The 21,456-nt window shown below is 48.0% G+C and overlaps 1 protein-coding gene across 1 annotated transcript in view; it reads right to left on the bottom strand.

Annotated features, from left to right (window-relative positions):
- Positions 1-21,456, bottom strand: part of CASTOR1 (cytosolic arginine sensor for mTORC1 subunit 1) — an 89,878-nt gene that overhangs the window by 45,326 nt on the left and 23,096 nt on the right. The window contains 1 exon segment of the mRNA XM_088443480.1: positions 14,393-14,522. Coding sequence (XP_088299606.1) covers positions 14,393-14,522 — 130 coding nt within the window.

The raw sequence follows: 21,456 nt of genomic DNA on the forward strand, positions 1-21,456 counted from the left end.
GGGCCTGTGGTGACAAGATTTTGAGCAAGCATAGCCCCAGTTGAGGTGAATCACTATGTTACAGTGGGGCTAGAATGAAGATATCAGCAGCAAATGTAGTCAAAGCTCAAACTTGACCGCCTGAATCCTGAAGGTAAGTAGCGGGGTTAGGGGGAGAGTTAGCGGTAGCGGTTAGGCAATAGGGGAGGGTTAGGGTACAGGCAGGGGGAGGTTAGGTTTAGGCACTAGGGGGGGGGGGGAAGGCTAGGGTAAGAAGCGGGGGAGGGTTAGGATACCTACTGACAGGTGTCGTAGCCTAACCCTGTCGGGATGCCGGCTTCGGTATTCTAATCGCCAGGATCCTGAGCGCTGGCATCCCGTACCCATCTCGTCGCAAACACATCTGGTGATCCTTTCTCAAGCTATACAGCTATATAAAGGATCACACTAGATCCAAAACATCACTTCTGCAACAAAATAAAAATGTGTTTATTGCAATCTACTGGAATCAGGGGTGTATTTATAATGGGTGCAGGGTATGCGGTACACACGGGCCCCAGGGGGGTCCGCACCGCACACCTCTCCGAAGTCCCACGGAGAAATGCTACAGAAATCGCCTGGGAAATGGCCACCACTGACATTTTCCCGGCACAAGCGCAGTAAGAAATCACCGGGAGACAGAGTTATTGTAAAACTTACCTTTGTTAACTCTCTTTCTTGAAGTCCATAGGGTCCACAGGTAGACATTGGGATGTAAGTGGGACCAGGAGGACTGGACACCAACAGCAAAGCTCATCAATCCCAGGATGCTCCCGTCCTTCCCTCTATACCCCACCCACAGCATGAGGGCACTTCAGTTTTGTTAACAAGCCCAAGACAGGAGCAGGAGAGGAGAGAAGGAAGACTGGTACACTAAAGAATCACACTCAGAGAAGAAAAACAAGTGACCAAGAGAAGAAACCCATAGAAGCCAGGTGCCCTTTGGATCCTATGGGCTTCGAAGAAAGAGTTAACAAAGGTAAGTTTTACCATAACTTTCATTTTCTTCTACAGGGCCCATAGGGCTCCACAGGGAGACATTGATGATGTCTAACGAAACTGGATCAGAACCTCTATATACCCCTGCCTATACCTTCTAAAATCCTTCCTATAAACCTCTAAGAATAACGCTAATTTGCGTACGCAGTCTGACCGCAAATAAAGACAGGAGTGGAATCTGTGGTTCCAAAGCACAAGTATTATTCAGTCAGTTACACGCAATTGATACATACACAATTTATGCGTAAAAGGAAATAATACAGACCCAAGTACAGTATACATACGCTGCGCCTCCGGACCCAGAGATAGGCCTCAGAATAGAGACCCTCAGTTCATACAGCATTCAGTATGGACTAAAAAACCAGTATCCGGGCACACATATTTATCCCCCCCAGACTAAAACAGGACAATGGGGAAGTTTCTTGCTGATGTTATTGGTTCCCAGAGGAGAAGCATATGTTACAGCACATTTAACAGGCTGGTTCAAATAGACTCTACCTGCCTCTAACAACAGGGGAATCTTTCTAGTAACGCGATCTCTCCACCGATAACACCAGAATGCTGTAAAAAGCGTACGCATCAGAACAAAACCAAACACAACTTGCTTATCATGTATAATACCTTAATTATCAAATACCTTTATTTCTCAGCATTTAAACCACCTAAACCAACTTAAATCATACATTTTGATGCTTATTGAACCTTATGAGTGAATATGAAATGTGTGGGTATTCAGGGTTTTGATAAAAAAGACATATTTATAATGTGTGTATGAATATGAGTGCATTTGTCTCTAACATTTTCTAGATAGTTCTACATGTCCTGTCAACAGGCCCTCCCACCTTTCCTGTGTTCAAAGGAAAGATACCTCTGTTGGTCTCTTGTGTGAAAATGCAAAATATCCCAACTACAAGAGACAGACCCAAGGTGACACTCCAGCCCCCGAAATCATGTCATTGCAGGAAGCCTGCTTATTTATTCTAGCCAGACCACCCGTTGTGGGCAAACACTATGCAGGAAGCTTATCTACACAAGCCAGTTGTCACCTGGCCACTTGCTTAATGCAATACTGTAAAACCATTTCTGGAATATATCCTTTATAATACGTAAAGTAATGAAATAGGCTTTTAGTGAATCGCCGCAACCTATGATGATGATCACAGATGCATTCGCATGATGCTAATGGTATTATCGCCACATGTACTAAAATGTGAGTTTATCTAAAATGGCGCTTAGGTGGCCATTTCGCAAAATGGCATCTTGCGGCCAGTCGCAAGATGGTGTCGCTGCGATTCAATTTTAAACTGATCTTGTCTCAGCCAATAATCCAACTTCGACGTGTCCCAAGGGCGGGAACACTCCTGCGCTGATAGGAGAACCCTAAGCCCGAAGGGAGCATCCTGAGAGGCAAATGTATCAAAGGCATAAAACCTAAGAAAGGTGTGGACAGAAGAACAGGTGGCCGCCTTGCACAGCTGTTCATCCCTTCTTGTGGAATCCATATAGGACAAAGAGGGAGTCTGATTTCCTGATGGAAGTAGTACGGTCCACGTAAATCTTTGGAGCACGGACCGCATCCAAAGATGCCTCACCTGCCGAGAGGTCTGGTGAATAAAAGGCTGGCACTACAATTTCCGCATTCAGGTGGAAGCGAGAAACCACCTTGGGAAGGAAGCCTGGACGTGTTCGAAGAACAGCCCTATCCTGATGAAATATCAAAAAGAGGGAGCGGCATGAAAATGCCCCTAAATCCGATACCCTACAGGCAGATGCTATAGAAAGAAGAAACAGAGTCTTCGCAGTTTGATATCTACCGATTCCAGAGGTTCCAATGGAGGTTCCTGAAGTGCTTTGAGCACCATTAACAAATCCCATGGAACCACAGGCGGGACAAAAGGAGGTTGTATCCGTAGAACACCTTGCATGAAGGTATGGACAGTATAGAAGCAATCTTGTGCTAAAACCAGATAGACAAAGCAGAAACTTGCAGATGCTAGGCGGAGGCCTAGATCCAGTCCAGCCTGAAGAAAGGCAAGAATTCGAGATACTTTAAAAAGAGCTGAGGGTCATAGTTTCATGGAGCACACCATTGGAAATATGAATGCCAAATTCTGTGGTAACTCCTGTCTGAGGCTGGTTTACATGCTCCGGGCATGGTCTGGACCACAGAGCTGGAGAAGCCTTTAGGAGGAATGTCTCAAGAGCCAAGTTGTTAAAGAAAGAAGGGCTAGGTCCGGATGTACACACAGACCCTGACAACAGGTCTACTCATAGAGGAAGTTGAAGAGGAACGTCTATAGAGAGTCTTAGGAGATCAAATTACCAATGACGTCTGGGCCAAGCCGGAGCAATTAACAGGACTGTGCCTCGCTCCTGTCTGAATTTCCAAAGCACTCGAGGAAGCAGGGATATTGGAGGGAAGAGATGCGCCAACTCCAACTGGAAGGTCCATGTCACTGACAAGGCATCTATGAAGGCTGCGTCGGGGTCCTTTGTTCTTGTGTCTTGAGGCCAGGAGATCCACTTCTGGAAGACCCAATTTGTCCACCAGAAGCTGAAAGACTTCTGGATGTAGACACCATTCTCCTGCATGCATGTCGTAACGGCTGAGTAAATCCGCTTCCCAATTGAGAATCCCCGGGATGAACACTGCGGAGATGGCTGGGAGATTGCGTTTGGCCCATGTGAGAATGCAGGACACTTCTGTCAGTGCTGATTGACTTAGAGTGTCTCCTTGATGATTGAGGTAGGCCACAGACATGCCAGTTGTGGAACTGTACTTGTACTGGCCTGTTTTTCAGAATATTCTGAGCCAGAGTGAGAGCTCTGTAGATGGCTCAAAGTTGCAGGATGTTGATTGGCAACACTGTCTCGACTGGGGACAATCAGCCCTGGAAGGAATGTTGGCTGGTTACTGCGTCCCACCCTCGGAGGCTTGTGTCTGTGATGAGGAGAGACCGGCTCGGGGGTCCAGGCTAGGGACAGGCGAACCTCTGGGGAGAGGCTCATCGTCTGGAACTTGAGCAGATGGGGTAGCCAGTTCCACCTGGAGAGAATCAGGTGTTGTATGGGCCTGGAGAGAAACTGGGCGAACTCCACCATGTCGAAGGTGGATACCATTGATCCCAAGACCTGCATTGCAGAGTGAATCGGCACCCTGCGACTGTGAAGCAGTCTGTGTAGTCTGTACTGTAGTGCTAAAATCTTCTCTGCCATCAGGAAGATTCTCTGAACTCGAGAGTCCAAGAGGGCTCCCAACCATCCTTTGAGAGGGTGTCAGGGAAGACTTTTTCCAGTTGATTAGCCAACCATGCATTTGTAGAAAGGTAATGGTTACCTGCAGATGGCATCTCTGGGGTGCTTGCCAACAGCAAAAGATCGTCAAAGTATGGGAGCAGTCTGATCCCTTGATGACGAAGAGAGGCCGCCATAACTGCCATGATCTTGGTAAAGACCCGGGGGCCATTGAGAGGCCAAACGGCAGAGCCTGAAATTGGTAATGTTGCTGTACTATAGAAAACCGAAAATATTGCTGATGGGAAGGTGCTATATATGTACATGTAGGTAAGCGTACTGAATGTGCAGGGATACCATAAAATCTCCAGGCTCCATAGATAGGATAATACAACGGAGAGTTTCCATACGAAACTTGGGCACCCTGATAAACTTGTTCAGAGATTTGAGGTTGAGGATAGGCCAATGAGACCCATTGGGCTTCTCAACTAAGAAAAGGGTAGAATAATAGCCCTTGCCCCGTTGTGCAGAGGGGACCCAAATTATTACTCCTGAATTCAGTAAGGACTTAACGGCTTTGTGGAGCAGCAGAGTCCGATGGAGGTTCTGTGAAAACGAACTGTTAGGGGGGTAGCCTCAGGAAGGAGAGGGCGTGTCCATGGGAGACCACTTCTCTTACTCAGGTATCGGACGTGATTTGATGCCAAACCTAGGCGAATTGAAGAAGTAGGCCTCCCACCCTGGGAGTCCCCAGGGAGAGGCCTGCCCCGTCAGGCTGCAAGCTTGTCCGCAGACTTGGCAGCTGGACATCTAGTAGCCCAGGCCTGTTTGGCCCTAGGCTTGGAGGCCTTGGCTGATGTCTGTTGCCGTGGAAAGGAAGGACGAGGATAACGTCCTAGGTTTTGTGTTATAGGTAGATGGTAGGAATGCCGACTTGGAAGCTGCCACAATTTTATCTAGCTCTGGACCAAATAGGATGTCTCCCGAATAAGGGAGAGACTCCAAAGCCCGTTTTGGAGTCTGAATCTGCTTTTCAGGAACAGAGCCAAACAATACGGCGGGCCACTACCAAAGTGGCAGATATCCTGGAGGCCAGGAGAGCCGTATCTATAGCTGTCTCACCTAAGTAGGAGGCTGCATCCCTAATGTGAGATATATAGGAGAGTTGCTCCCTTGAAGCATCAGGGGGAAGTGTTTCTAGAGTCTCTGCAAAACTCTCAATGGCTTTCACCACACAGGCCGTAGCCCTAGCAGGACGAGTAATAGCTCCTGTAAGAGTAAATAGATTTAGGACAAGCATCTATTCGTATAACTGTAGTCTCCTTCAAGGAGGTAGCAGTATAAATGGGTAACGTGGCATTTTTAACCAAACGTGTTACATGTGAATCCACCACTGTCTGAACTTCCCATTTGGTGCAATCAATAGCTGGAAGACGATAAAAGGAACTGAACAGTTTTGGAATTTCAAACCTTTTACCAGGCATATTCCATGCTTCACTCATGTGATCAGATAACTGGTCTGATTGAGGGAACTATGGTAAAACTACATTTTGTCGTTTATAAAGTGCATTCTTTTTCTTAGGTTCATCCTCTTCTATTTGTAAAATAGATTTTACAGCTCTGTCAAGAGCAAGTATATCTAGTTTAGAGGGTGGCTCCTCTTCTCCTGAGACGGAGTCAGAGTGGAGGGGAGGCAAAGGATTTGCAGGGAGTACCTGCTGTGGCCATCCCACAGGGGGAGCCACTACGGGGACCGCTCTCTGCTCCGTAATTTTTGCCAGCCTCTATGAAATGGCCGCCCAGGGTGGGTCCTGAGGGAGAGACACCGGGGCTGAGGGACCTGGGGCTGTGTAACTATTAGTGCAAAGCGCATCCTAAATGAAGTCCTCTGGGGCTAAGCTCGCTGAGCAGGAGTTACAGGACAACAGAATAGGGGCAGGAACCTGAGGATGTTTGGTATTCTTTCCTCTGCAAGCCATAGTAATGATACAGTGCAGTGAACACCCTGCAGTATGTGAAATATGGCACAATGTAGTGTGCAGTCGCGCTATATATGATCCAATATAATATGCAACAGTGCTATATATGGCACCATGTAGTACGCAACAGTGCTATATATGGCATCATGTAGTACGCAAAAGCGCTACATATGGCACAAGGTAATGTGCAACAGTGCAACAGTGCGCAATATAGTGTGCAACTGTGCTACTGGTGGCCCCGCCGGAGCGACAGCGCTATATATGGCACAAGGTAGTGTGCAGCAGTGCTATATATGACACCAAGGAGCGTGCAACCACATTAGATATGGCACAATGTAGTGTGCAATGTGGTATGAAGTATGTGAGAGCCCTCACAAGTGTGAGGTACAATGACCCTCTCTATACCTTAGTATGAGAGGGTATAGCAAAATATAGGGATAGTTATAACTAGAACCCGCTCATCTCTAGTTATATCTTACAGTATAGAAAAGCGGAGATTAGCGCTAGCACAAATCACATACAAATCAGAAAAGAACATTACATGTCTGTAATGGGCACTATTATCAACTACACAGTCTACTGTGGCTGGTAGGATATAGCCCTGTATAACCTGGCCCTTGGGAGAGGTATACAGGGAGACTGGTACCAGCGATTCCCGTAGACAGCTTGCCTAAAATAGCCACCGCGCATCTCTGAGGGGTCAAAGGGTGAGAGAGGAACAGCCCAGGGAACACCAGGTCCGCAGTGGCATGGCGCCCTGAGCTGGGGGAGGGGCTGCAGGGTGAGTGCATTATCCCCTGGCTGACGTTTACCACCGGGTACCCTGGCCTTAATAATATGCCTCTGCGCCAGTAGTAGTGGTCTAGTGGAGTAGTGGGCGAGCCAGTGTCCACATCATCGTCTCCGGTCTGTCTCCTGACTGCACCAATATGCGAATCCCCGCAAACAGAGTTCCGCCTTATATGTCCCCTGGATTCCGGGCTGCTGTCTGGGGGTCCGGGGAGCCTGCTAGCTATCCCCCTCGGAGTGTCACAGCGCCGGGGGAGGGGTGATGGGGTGGTAGCCTAGACGTCCAGAGGACAGTCTGGTGATGCTCACCCTTCTGGTAAAAATAAAAATTAAATAAAATTCCAAAATAAAAGCTTGGGCTGCATAAGGCAGCCCCCTGTTATAATGGTGGTCCAGCTCCTTGCCAGACACCCACGAAACTGAAGTGCCCTCAGGCTGTGGGCGGGGTATAGGGGGAAGGACCGGAGCATCCTGGGTTTGAAAAGCTTTGCTGTTCGTGTCTGGTCCTGTAGTGCCATTTTCCCGGTGACCTGCGCAGTAGACTCCGGGCACACTCTAGTGCCCAGAGTCTACTGCTGCTGTCAGTTCGCTGACGGCAGCCAGGGAGAGAGGAGGGCGCCCCGGACAGGGAGTGGGCATGGGTAGAAAAACTCCAGGTCTCAGCAGCAGCCGCAAGAAGATAGATAGACTCGGTCTTATATGGTAGTCAACGTTTTAGAGCTGTGAGCTATTTTATCAAGACTCAGTCTTGATAACATGAACTACCATATAAGACAGAGTCTATCTTTCTTCCTGCGGCTAAGACCTGGAGAGCCTTCCGTTCTGTGTGTGTGGTGTGTGTGTTGTTGGAACATAGATAGATATATCTATATCTGTCTGTTTATCAATCATCCTGGTGCTCCATGAGCTGGAGATGCAGGAGCTAACTAGAAACAAGCTCACCCATCACTTGCCACAAAACAAGAGATATGGTAAGAACTTACCTTTGTTATCTCTGTTTCTACGAAGTCCATAGGGTCCACAGGGTTGACCTTGGGGTATAGCTGGATCTGGATCCCCGGGCACCACGCAGTTAAAGCTTTGCTGCTCCCAAGATGCACTTGGGTCCGTCCTCCACTATACCCCGCCCCCGAGCCACAGCACCTCAGTTGGTAAGCAGCCAAGGCCGGAGGAGGATACTAAACAGAGAGAAGAAAGACTGGAACACACATGAAACCATACTCACAGAAATGGAAGACGGAAAACCGGTGACCAGCCACACAGCCCTGTGGACCCTATGGACTTCGTAGAAACAGAGATAACAAAAGGTAAGTTCTTACCATATCTCTTGTTTTCTACTTCAGGGTCCATAGGGTTGACCTTGGGGATGTCCCAAAGCAGTTCAACTAAGGGCGGGGACGCTCCTGTGCTGAAAGGAGAACCCGGCGCCCAAAGGATGCATCCTGAGAGGCGAAGGTGTCAAACGCATAAAACCTCAAAAACGTCTGAATTGAAGACCAAGTGGCCGCCTTACACAGCTGAACAGCAGAGGCGCCACGTCTAGCAGCCCAAGAGGGACCCACAGAACGAGTGGAATGAGCCTTAACAGAGGCTGGCACAGGTAAACTCTCCTGTGCATAAGCTTCACAAATAACGTAACAAAGCCAACAGGCTAACGTTTGTTTGTTGGCAGGCCAACCCCTCTTGTGAAAACCGAAGAGGACAAACAACGAATCAGACTTCCTAACAGAAGCAGTCCGGCCCACATAGATTCTAAGCGCCCAGACTACAAAGCCTCACCAGCGGAAAGATCAGGCGATTGAAAAGCTGGCACAACAAGTTCCTGAAAGAGGTGGAACTTCGAAACCACTTTAGGTAAAAACTCTGGACGAGTGCGGAGCACCGCTCTGTCCTGGTGAAAAATCAGAAAAGGAGGACGATAGGAAAGCGCCCCCAATTCTGACACCCTCCTGGCAGAAGCAATTGCCAGGAGAAAAACGGTCTTAAACGTCAACCACTTGAGTTCCACTGACTCAAGAGGCTCAAAAGGAGGACCCTGCAGGACCCGTAGCACCACCGCCAAGTCCCAAGGAGCCACAGGAGGCACGAAGGGAGGCTGGATTCGGAGAACAGCTTGGAAAAAGGTGTGAACATCTGGCAGTGTAGCAATCCGCCGTTGGAACCACACTGACAAAGCGGACACATGAACCTTCAAAGAGGCAAGGCGTAAGCCGAGGTCCAAACCTGATTGAAGAAATTCCAAGATTCTAGAAACTCGGAATACCTGAGGATCATAGCTTCTGGTCTCACACCACTGAAAGTAAGTGCGCCACACCCTGTGGTAAATCCGCGTGGAAGCAGGCTTGCGTGCTCTGAGCATGGTACCAATAACCGAACTCGAGAAGCCCCGAGACCTCAAGACGGCTGTCTCAAGAGCCACGCAGTCAAAGACAGCCGACCCAGATCCGGGTAAAGGCAGGGCCCTTGAGACAACAGGTCCTGATGCTGAGTAAGAAGGTACGGAGCATTGATGGAGAGGCTCGTCAGACCGGAGTACCAAGGACGTCTGGGCCACGCCGGAGCTTGAATTTCCGCAGGACCCGGGGAAGCAGGGATATCGGATGAAACAGATACGCCAGGTGAAACGTCCATTTCAACGACAGCGCGTCCACCAGACATGCGCCTGCGTCTCTTGTCCTTGACCCGTTAACGGGCAACTTGTGATTGTGATGGGAGGCCATCTAGTCCAGCTCCGGCAGCCCCCATCTGTCCACGAGTAGCTGAAACACCTCTGGGTGAAGCGACTATTCCCTGGGATGCACGTCATGACGGCTGAGGAAGTCCGCCTCCCAATTGAGGACTCCGGGGATGAAGACCGCCGAGATCGCTGGAATGTGGCACTCCGCCAAACAAGGATGCGAGACACCTCCGACATCGCAGCCCGACTGCGAGTTCCTCCTTGGTGGTTGATATATGCCACCGTGGTGGCGTTGTCGGACTGCACCTGAACCGCCCTTCCATGAAGAGCGGGGCCGGACGACTGCAGGGCCCTGTATACCGCCCGCAGTTCCAGGATGTTGATGGGGAGAAGTGCTTCTTCCGCAGACCAACGACCCTGAAGTGACAATTAGCCGGTCACTGCCCCCCAACCCCGGAGACAGGCATCCGTCGTGAGCAGGACCCAGTCCGGGATCCAAAAGGGGCGCCCCTCGACCAGATGAGCTGTCTGAAGCCACCAAGTCAAAGACTGCCGAACCTCTGGGGACAACACCAGCATCTGAGAGCGGATCCGGTGAGGTAACCCGTTCCATTCCGATAGAATCAGCCCCTGCAGGGACCGGGAATGGAACTGGGCAAATTCCACCTTGTCGAATGTCAACACCATGGACCCCAGAGCTCTCATAGCCGAATGGAATGACAGGCGACAACTTTGTATCCGCAGCTGTAGGGAGGAGACCTTCTCCGGAGTCAGGAAGATCCTTTGCTGACGAAAATCCAGCAGGGCTCCCAAATGAACCATCCGCTGTGATGGAATCAGGGAGGACTTTCTCCAATTTATCAACCACCCGTGCGCTTGCAGGCAAGGGATCGTCAGGTGGAGATGTTGAAGCAGTACCTCCGGGGAGCTCGCCCGTCCAGATACGGCAACAGCCGTACATTCTGGTTCCGAAGATGTGCGGCCATGACTGCCATAACCTTTATGAATACCCTCGGTGCCGTGGAGAGGCCAAAGGGTAGCGCCCGGAACTGATAATGATGCTGAAGGATAGCGAACCTCAGATACCGCTAGTGCGAAGGTGCTATCGGAACATGGAGGTAGACGTTCTGGATATCCAGGGACACCATGTAATCCCCAGGTTCCATCGCCAGAATGATGGAACGTAATGTTTCCATCCTGAATTTGGGAACTCTGAGGAATTTGTTCAGAGACTTCAAATTGAGGATAGGGCGATGAGAACCATTGGGTTTCTGCACCAGAAACAGAGTAGAATAGTACCCCGTCCCTCGTTGTGATTGAGGAACGGGAACAATGACCCCTGCTTTCAGCAAGGACTCTATAGCCTCCTCAATCTGTAAAGCCTTGGTTTTGTCCTGAGAAGGATTCGTGCAGAAAAACTGGTGGGGCGGTCTGTGCCGAAAAGACAGGGTGTACCCCTGGAGACCACTTCTCGAACCCAGGCATCCATGGTGGTATTGTGCCAGCACTGGGCAAATTGAAGAAGTCGGCCTCCCACTCTGGGGTCCCCCAGAGGGAGGCCCGTCCCATCAGGCAGAAGGTTTATCTTCCTGCTTGGAAGAAGGGCGCCTCGCACTCCAGGCCTGCTTCTTGGGCTTAGAGGCGGTCTCGGTCGCTGACTGCCTCGGGAAGGACTGTCCTTTGGCCTTGCCCTGAACCCGAAAGGACCGAAAGGCAGAGCTCCGTACTTTTGCAGGTGCTGAAGCCGAAGGGAGGAAGGCTGATTTAGATTTAGCCAGAGTATCCACTATTTTGTCCAAGTCTGGACCAAAAAGCAACTCTCCATTAAAAGGTAAAGCCTCCAGGCCCTTTTTGGAGTCTGCGTCAGCTCTCCAGGACCGCAGCCACAAGGACCGACACACCGACACAGCTACAGCCGACACCCTAGAGTTCAGCAGGCTTGCATCCAACGATGCTTCCCCAATGTAGGAAGCCGCATCCCTCATTTGTCCTATCAACGCTCTCTGGATATCCGGAGCATCATCCGGAAAGGTATCCTCCAAAGCGTTGGCCCAGCTCTCGATGGCCTTAGCCACCCAAGAGATGGCCATGGACAGACGGGCCACAGCCCCAGAGAGAGAGTAGATAGACTTTAAACAAGTCCCCACTTTCCTGTCCGTGGGATCCTTCAGGGAGGAGATAGACAGTAAAGGCAACGTAGCACTTTTAATTAAGCGGGTGACGTGGGAGTTTCCCATTTCCTGCAATGAGCCTCAGGAAAAGGATAGTTGGATGCCAACCGTTTCTGCGGTTGGAATCTCTTGCTGGGTAACTGCCAGGCCCCTGCCATATGATCCGTCAACTGGTCGGACAGGGGAAAAACAGACGAAGCTACTTTGGCCTTTTTAAAATTAGGGTACTTCGACCTGGGAGCCGGCGCATCCTCCTCTATATGAAGGATGGCCCGCACCGCCCTAACTAATGTCGGCCCCGGCATCCGAGTCAGAGTCCTCATGGATCTCTCAGTCATCCGAAGACACTTCCATGTCCGTGAACTGCGCCGCCAGTGAAGCCGGAACGGGTCGCTTGGACGCCTTGGGGGCAAATCACTGTGTAACATTGACTGAAAAGCCGATGACGAGGCCGCCAGGTTCTGAACAGAGCTGGAGAGGACATCCACCCAGGGAGGGGGAACCGTCTGAGGATACCCCTGAAAGGGTACCATTGACTGCTGCGTCACCGTGGGAGACTGCAAGAATACAGGCAATCCCGCATAAGGACCCACAGTCTGAGACCTGGGAGGAGACTGCACCAGATGCGTAACACCCAGGGAACGGGGGATGGTAGGCTGGGGCAACGCCCTAGAAGGGACCACAGTCGGGACCGTAAGCCGGTCCGCGATCGACGCCAGCACTTGCGTAAACATCGCCCAAGGAGGATCCTGCGCCACCAGGGGTTTAGAGGGACCAGATACCAGCTGGCACCGCCCGCACAGACCGTCCTGAGACAAATCCACCCCATCAACCCCTGCCGAACAGTGCCGGCAGGAAAACAACACGGAGCGCTCATTCTCCTCATCAGACATGACACAATAACTTTTGCAATAAAAGCGTATCACCGAGAAGAGGTGAGGCGTATAACACCCATGCACTTCCACGTATGCAACACAAACAGCTCACAATATGGTACTGTGTAGCACACCACTGTATGTGACGGACCTCACAAATACGTAGATCTATATAAGTGAAGTACACAGAAAGAACACCCCTCCCCCACGCACCTGCGGGCCGTAGGAGAAGGAAAGGGATAGGGATAGGGATAAGCTGACAGTAAGTAGAAATAAGCACAGACAGCAGCACTAGCAAAAGTCACATACCATGCAGAGAAGTTATACTCACTGCACCTTTCGCTACAATCAACCTCCCAGATTCAGTGTCTGGGAGGGCTATAGCGCTGCGAACACTGTCCTTTGCAGGGGAGAGGTACGCAAGGGGACCGGTCCACGCACCGCCTGGGAGATCTGCATTAGCCACAAGAATATGGCCGCCAGAGAGCTCTGAGGAGGAGTGGCCGCAAGAGGAACAGCCCAGCGATGCCAGCACGCATGAGAGAAGGCGCGCTGGGCTGAGGGGAGGAGCTGCTAAACCAGGGAAGGCTGCCTCCCCTGGCTAGTGTTTAACCCCAGGGATGCCGGTTCCCTTCCGGTCCTTACACCCTGGTGGTCCAGCGGTCACGCGGGGTATTCCTGTGAAGGGGGAGCCCGCCGCCGCTACAAACGCCGCCGGTCTGTCCCCAGAGATCGGTGGCTGAAGACTGCATTAGATCCACCGCGCACAGCGCAAAGCGCTGCACGCGGCTTACCAGGCCCCATTTGTCCGGCAGCAGTCAGTGGGAGGTCCCGGAGCCACGCTAGTACTGACTCCGGGGTCCCGCTGCGATCCCCAGATCAGTACTGGCGTTGCAGCAACAGCGGGGATGTTGGAGCGGCAGCGTGGACGTCCAGATGGACAGTCTGATGCTGCCGCTCTGAAGATAGTAAAAAAATAAATAAATAAAATCTTCTTGAAAAATAATAAAAAATAAAGCTTAGGGGCTGCTTATGCAGCCCCACTGCCCAGGGTGACCCGACTCCGGCCGGGCACCAACTAAAACTGAGGTGCTGTGGCTCGGGGGCGGGCTATAGAGGACGACGGACCCAAGTGCATCCTGGGAGCAGCAAGCTTTAACTGCGTGGTGCCCGTGGATCCAGATCCAGCTATACTCCAAGGTCAACCCTGTGGACCCCCTATGGACCCTCAAGTAGAAAGAAAGGTTATGCGCAAGCACAGAGAAGATGGCAGTGCCAACCGATGTGGGACTCCGGAGAGGCAAGTATAATTATGGGTGCAGGGTGTGGGCGTCCCTGGACCCATTGTAGATATACCAATGCCAGTGATGTGCGGTGAGGTAAATGGCTGGGGAGGCACTTGCTAGTAGCAGAGCCAGATTTACAGATACATATATGAACTTGAAGGTTCATGTGGGCATTATACAAAGGTGCAGAAGTATATAGTGCTGGAAAGTTTTGATCAGGGATGTGCGGAAAAGGCAGAGAGGAGAGGCAGTGCCTCACCTGCAATTCACTTTGTACTCCAGAGTTTTGACTATAAAAATTAAAATAATAATGTAGCATTGAGAGTAAATGACACAAGTCAGAGGCCTCTGATAAGTAACTTACAGTTCTTTGTCTTCAAGCCATTGCTGGCTTCACTCAGATTCATTGGGACCAAGTCTCCATTCTCCTCTCTGTAGATCCTAAGTTCACCCAAAAGTGTGTGGAAAACCACAGGCAGATCATCATCCCGTACCTATGACAGAGAGAGTTGTCTTTATTCTGAAGTTAATACATTCGGCTAAAATAAACTTTGGCTTTGGTTACTATTCCATACTGAATCAGCCAATAAATGTCTGTACCTAACCTGTCAGGACATGGGTGTTTCAGGCTAACCTCATTTTATCGTTGTGACAATAATGCAGATCTAAAATATTTAAAACTTAAAAATTAATGAAATTCCCTACTTGGTATTGCTACAGCAAAAAAAAAATCTAGAAGAGTATCTAACAGCTGGAACATCATTTCCCAAACCATATCAGTCTGGCAAAAAGCTGATGGGGCTCCTTTTTAGCTAGAGGACACAAAGGCAAAATTGGGATGTGAGCCAATTAGAATATTTCATAAGTAAATATGGCCCTATAAATCAGATGATCAGATATTACTGCAGGGTATGCTGGGACTTTTAGTTCCACAACAACTGATAATCCAGAGGCTATCGAATCCTGTTCTATTTTATAATTGTATATATGATAGATCCCTGAAGGCAGGTATAGTGTTAAATAGGTGGATGCTCAGTTTAAAGGACACAGGACCTCATTCAGAGTCGGTCGTAGCGGCCGCACGGTCGTACGCCACCGATGTTCGCTAAACTGCGCATGCGTAAAGTTCGCAATGCGTGTGCGCAAACTAGCTGCTACGATCAGAAATTTCTCTCTCCTTGAACACAGCCAGGTCGGTAGTTTGAGTGACAGATTGAGGCATTTGTGGGTGATAACAGGGGAAGGTGCTTGAAAACGGGGGAGTGGAGATCCGAACGCAGGCGTGCCTAATTATGCGAACAGCGTTTTATGGGAGTGCATAATTAACAAAGTAGCGTCATGGCACATGTGACATGGGAGGTTTTTACACTGACATGATCGTAGAGCTTAAGAGAGGGTATGGTCAACCTTAAGCTCTACGACCAGTTCCGATGGTTCCCGATGGTCTCGATTAATCCTTATATGCCCAGAGATGACATGTAATGCGTACGAGAAGGGGCCGTATTTTTTTTGTCTTCCGGCCGCTTCCTCCCCTTGGTCGGCCAGCTAAAGATCCGATCTTAGGGACGCAACTTGCGAGTGCATCATTTGCATATCCGGCCCCTTTTCCCGTACGACCGTGCGGCCGCAACGACCGACTCTGAATGAGGTCCACACTCTGGATCAACAAAACTCTCATATAATTATAACTCTCATATAAATAGTGAAACCTTGAGTTGGATACATTGATACAAGCTAAGCAAACCATTTTGTATAACTATTAAAATTTGTAATGAAGCATCTTTTTAGACCAGTCTGCTGCTGTGAAATACTGTATGCATCCTTACCTATCAAACACACAAGAAACGATCTTTTCATTATGCACAAGAAAGTGTCCTTAACTAGAAGCGTGGAGGATGGATTTATGGATTGGGTTTTCCCTTATAGAAGAGTAATCTACATGAGCCTCCAAGCAATGAGGCTGGTTTCTCAAAACCATAACATGAGACAATTTTTGTGGAAGGGTAACTTAGCCACTTCTTCAATTCAATTAGACTCGCCCTGCGAGTACGAGCATGGAAGTGTCGTTATATGCCGCACTTACAGTAGCTCCAGACTCGACAATTCTTGTTTGCAGTCCCATAGCGTCCCCTAAATATGCTACATCGATCCCTTTTCCTAGCATCTTACAATGCTATATAAACAGCACATGGGTAACAGATTGAGCAGTCTTTGTGCTATTTTAATATACACATCTCAACTCCTATAGGTTCAGCAGCCAACTTGGCTTTGCTCTAAACCAAAAGTCTATCAATGTACAGATCTCTTACTTACACACACACACACACACACACACAAACACAAACTCTGCATTCGCCAGCTGGGGGCAGGGCAGTGATGATCAGATTCATAGCGAACTCTGTCATCATGCCCCTTGCCATTCACTTCCACAGAGCATGGTGGGTTGTGGGAGGGTTGCCCACTTTTCCAGGAGCCAAGAGACTAAACCACAAAGGCCCGTATTCAATTAGATGTGAAAAGCCGAGATCCGCGAAAAAGTTTCGCCGATTGTGACTTTTCGCCTGTCGGAAAATTATCGCCATCAGGGCGCGATAGCTGCTGGCGCCGGGATTTCTGCTCGCACCCACAGGAGGGTGCAAGCAGAAATGTGTGAGAAACCCCCTGGTTAGGGCACGCCAACCGCAGTTCGCACACCCTAACCAGAACTTTAGACTGGTTTAGCCATTTTACACTGCTAAACCCAGGGCAAAGAGGGCAATAATTGAGTGCCCAGAACAACTGAATTGCAACACTGGGCGCTCTTTAATTATCACGCCTTAAAAAACAATTGAATCGCCCCCTTTAATGGCACACATAAATAAAAAATAAAATATGCTATAGCAGTCCATGTTAATAGGATAGTACAATACAGTTGCTGCAGATTGTATAGTCAGGCTTTGCATCTCCAGTTCCACAACATTCCAACAATACTCCTTGAGAAAGAGATTGTGACTTTGGAGTACGTACACTGAACTCATTGTTATGTTTATGTAAGAAGCTTGAGATGATGTGTGCTTTGTGATAGGACAGGTTATCCTGCTGGAAGTAGCAATTACAAAATGGGACAATTATGGCAATATAGTGATACACATGGCCAACAATAATACTCAGGTAAGCTGTGGCATTTAAACCATACTTGCCTACTTTTGAAAAAGCATTTCAGGGAGATTGTGAAAGCAACACCTATGAGCGTGGCAGTAAAGTGGGCGTGTTCTGCTACATCTGAGGGGCGTGTTATAAACTTTACTTACATCCAAATGTAAACGAGACCCAAAACAGTTAGCAAGATCTACTTGTTGATGAAAACACACTGATACTTTTCAGAAAATACATGTAACCATTGGGATCATTGTGCCTTTGTAACCAATGCAGGGAAATTATACTAATTATCCAATTTGAATGTAAGTCTCTCTTTATATATCTCAGCTTCATATTGTGGGAAACGTGCAATCACGGAGATTACTAGGCTCTTCAGAGAGTCAGGAGATTGCTAGTATTTCAGGGAGTCTCTCAGACAAATCAGGGAGAGTTGGAAAGTATGATTTAAATGATGCTTGATTGGTATTACAGGGCCTAATGTGTGCCAATAAAACATTTCCCACCCCATTACCACCACTACTAGCTTTAACTATTCACATAAGGGAGAACGTATTCATGGATCACTTGCAGCAAGAAAGACGGTTCTATCGATTAGGCAAGGTTTTTCTAATCCAGTTTTGATGATCCTGTGCCCACTTCGGCCTCACTTTCCTGTCTGACTGTGGGGGGACATGGTGCAATTCTGCTGCTGTAGCCCATCAAGGTTGGACCTGCTTTGCATTCGGAGATTGAGATCTTCTGCATAACAGTGCTGTAACGTATGATTACTTGAGTTCAGCTTGAACCAGTCTGGCCATTTTCCTGTGACCCCTCTCATTAACAATGCATATTTGTGCATAGAACGGATACTCATTGGATGATTTTAGTTTTGGGCACCATTCTCAGTAAACTGTAAAGACTGCTGTGCATGAAAATCCCAGTTTTAGAAGATACTCAAACCACCCCGTCTGGCACAATAATCATTCCACGGTCAAAGTCACATAGATAATATTTCTACAACAAATTGAACCTTTTGACCAGGTCTCCATGCTTTTATGCATTGCGTTGCTGCCACGTGATTTGCGGATTAGATATTTCATCAAAGTTGACTTACAATTCGCCACAGATTTCCCAATGACATACAGAGTTATAGAGATATGACATAAAGGGAACAGTCGGAGCAGAATAAAGTGTGCATGGATGCAACTAATGAACAAATCACAAGGCATATAGACAAGATCCACAAGACAAACATGAACGTTACAAGTTAGAGTGGACAGAGAGGAGACATAAGGGAAGAGTGCACTGTCCATGACAGCTTAATTTGTTAAGGCAGTAGGAGAAAGGAAGACAGTAAACATATTAGAGTCAAGCATGGGGCAGTGGTCTTAAAGCCTTGATGGTGTCACAATATAATAAAGTTCAGTAAGCTTAAAAAACCAAATCATATACATTAAGAGATACATGAAAGACTATAAACCAAGGGTGGCATCTCCCAGCATGCATGCCAGATGTGTCATGCAAAAGAGTTTTCAGTGGCACGCCGAAAATGCAAGCAACAGTTTCTATGTGTGACACATGGGGACTGTCCCTCTCCTGCTTGCATTACTCGCAGTCCAGTCTCCAACACCTTGATCCTTCTACCTGTACTTGTGCCTGGCTGCCCACTGCAGGCCCCAGGTATAGTTCCAGGAAGTGCTCTGTTCTTAGCAGGAAGAATGTTGAGTGCTGGTATGTCTCCCAGGCCAAGTAGAGCACGGCCTGTGTACCATAAAGGGATCCTGCGGTGAAGACATGCAAGGAACAGTGCAGTTTGGAGAAATATGGCAACATTCAGGGCATTGCTGATGATCCAAGCTGCTCCTGGATGGGGGGGGGGGGGACCAGGTAGATAATGCCATACACTAGATCAGGATATCAACCCAATGCATGTTGTCTATGACGACATGTAAGTAGAACGTCATCAGGGGTATCTATTATTAGCACTTATACAATGTCGCGAGTTTGGTGCTGGTTCTGGAATTTTCAGGGGACCCCTACTCGTTTTGTCCCCTGATTTTCCAGAACCAGGACCATCTCAACAAAGCCCTGTGCTGGTTCTTAATATACAGGGGCCCCCTACGCATTTTGGCGCCTGTATTTTTAGAACCAGAACAGGCTTTATAAAGCCCGGGGCTGGTTATGCTTTTGGGGAGGGGGTGCACGTTTTTGGTTTGTTTTTACACACACACAGAAGCCATCACGGATCTCACTGATCTGTGATGGCTTCTCTAAAACTCGCACCTTTTAATGCTAGTCGCATTAAAAGGTGTCAGTTTACATAGTCCTAAACTCGCCTAAACTCGCAAATGCAGTAGCCTCAAGCTGAAAAGTTCGCAGGCTATTGAATTTGCGAGTTTCAGTACAAACTCGCACTTTTAAAAAGTGCGAGTTTGTACTGTTACTAAAACAGACTACCTATTACATTTGGCCCTTAGTATTTTTTTTCCCCACATGTAGTGTGCCATAGCTAACTTAATTGAGTGTTAGAATATACGGTATGGTTGATGCGAATCAAAATGATGGTAAATGTGCTACACTGGAGCCAGATTCACCTTTTATATTCTGTTTATGATACAGTGAGGGATATGTACTAAGCTTTGGAGAAATATAAAGTGGAGAGAGATAAAGTACAAACAAATCAGCTCCTGTCATTTTACAGACTGTGGGCCTAATTCAGCAGTGAATGCAATAGCGATTACGTGCGCAGTTGAGCTATTGTTTGCTACTGCGTATGTGTACAAGCCGCACTACGTGCGCACAGCGATTTCATTGAGATTACAGATGCACAGAGGAATCCATCACAAAGTGAGTCACAGACTATCAGCGTTTGGGGGGTGGTGATGGGGGAGTGGTCAGAAAACAGCAGGCGTGTCTGTCCGTTTGAACAGTTTCATGGGCGTGCATAAATTAGCCACAGCGATTGCATATGCAGCTTAAGAGCTCTCTGCGTGCAACGAGACTTGCAGTGTCTGCGGCTGGTCAGACGTGGTATAAATGCTGCATGACTGGCCGATGTGCGCCAATGGTACGGATGTTGGATAAATATGAGAAGGCAGCAGTGGGCGTCCTTATGTCTTTATGCTGTCTGAGCTGTGGCAGGCATTAGCATATTTTTGCAGCTGCAATCGCTGCAGAATTAGGCCCCGTGTTTGAAAAAAAGTCAGTTAGGAGCCGATTGGTTGGTACTTTATCTCTCACTACTTTATCATCTCTCCCAGTATGAGACACACCCACACACAAAACCTAGCAGCATGGGACACACACCAACACCACAAACAAATATAAAACCATAATAAAATATATTGTATTGCCATAAGCCTTACACCATCTTTGCTCCTTTTTTATAGTATATGTAAGGTTTGTTATTGAAAATCAATGGTAATGAGAATACAAAAGATCTTAAATGAAGCTACATCTTGTGTGTAATCTTGCTTGATACAAGGTAATTATACTGTATGAACATCATTATTCCTTTGAATTTAAAGGGCGGTATTCAACAAAGTGCTGGATGCGATCACAAAAAGTGCAGTTTGGTCGCCCAAACAGGTCACTTTTCGCACATTTCAGCTCGCACCCCCAGTGGGGCTGCGAGCTGACATGGCGCACTGGCAGCTGATCACGCCCGACGGGAGCAACAATTGAATAGCTCCTGTCGGGCTCGTAGAGGGGCAAAACAATTGAATACCGCCCAAAGAAGGAAAATAACTGTATTCCTACAGTTAAACTGAACTTACTTTGCAAGTGGTTAAAAATATTTGTAACAATTTATTATTATTAAATGGTCCTAAACATATTTACCTTACTACTAGACCCTTAGAGCTGTCTGTTAACAGCTAGCAAATAAGAGTCACTGTATTGAGATTTCTATTTAATAGATGTGATGACTGCCATTGAACAGATTATTTAATTAGAAAAAAAAATAGATAGTCTTATATGAATATGTGACAGTTAAAAAATAAATCAGTATGAAAGTTTAAAAAATAATGCCAATGTGTTCCACACCCACCACTTAAATCACAGGTTCACGTCCAAGAAGAAAAAGTTAGAATGGCCATGACAGATCTCTGTTCTGGTTGGGAAATAAAACACAGACTTAAATATTAGTTGGGGCTGAAGGTACAGACCACATGAAAGTGGAGACATTTTATTTATTAAACCCAGAGTGGGCACCAAGTGCTACATCACCAATTGGGCTTCTCTTGATCCTTTGAAGTACACAGGGACCAAAATGATATGTAGTCGGGAAGCCGGCGGACCTAATTCCGACAG

Source organism: Taudactylus pleione, unplaced genomic scaffold (assembly GCF_031769625.1).
Source record: "Taudactylus pleione unplaced genomic scaffold, aTauple2 ptg000330l, whole genome shotgun sequence".
NCBI classification, from domain to species: domain Eukaryota; kingdom Metazoa; phylum Chordata; class Amphibia; order Anura; family Myobatrachidae; genus Taudactylus; species Taudactylus pleione.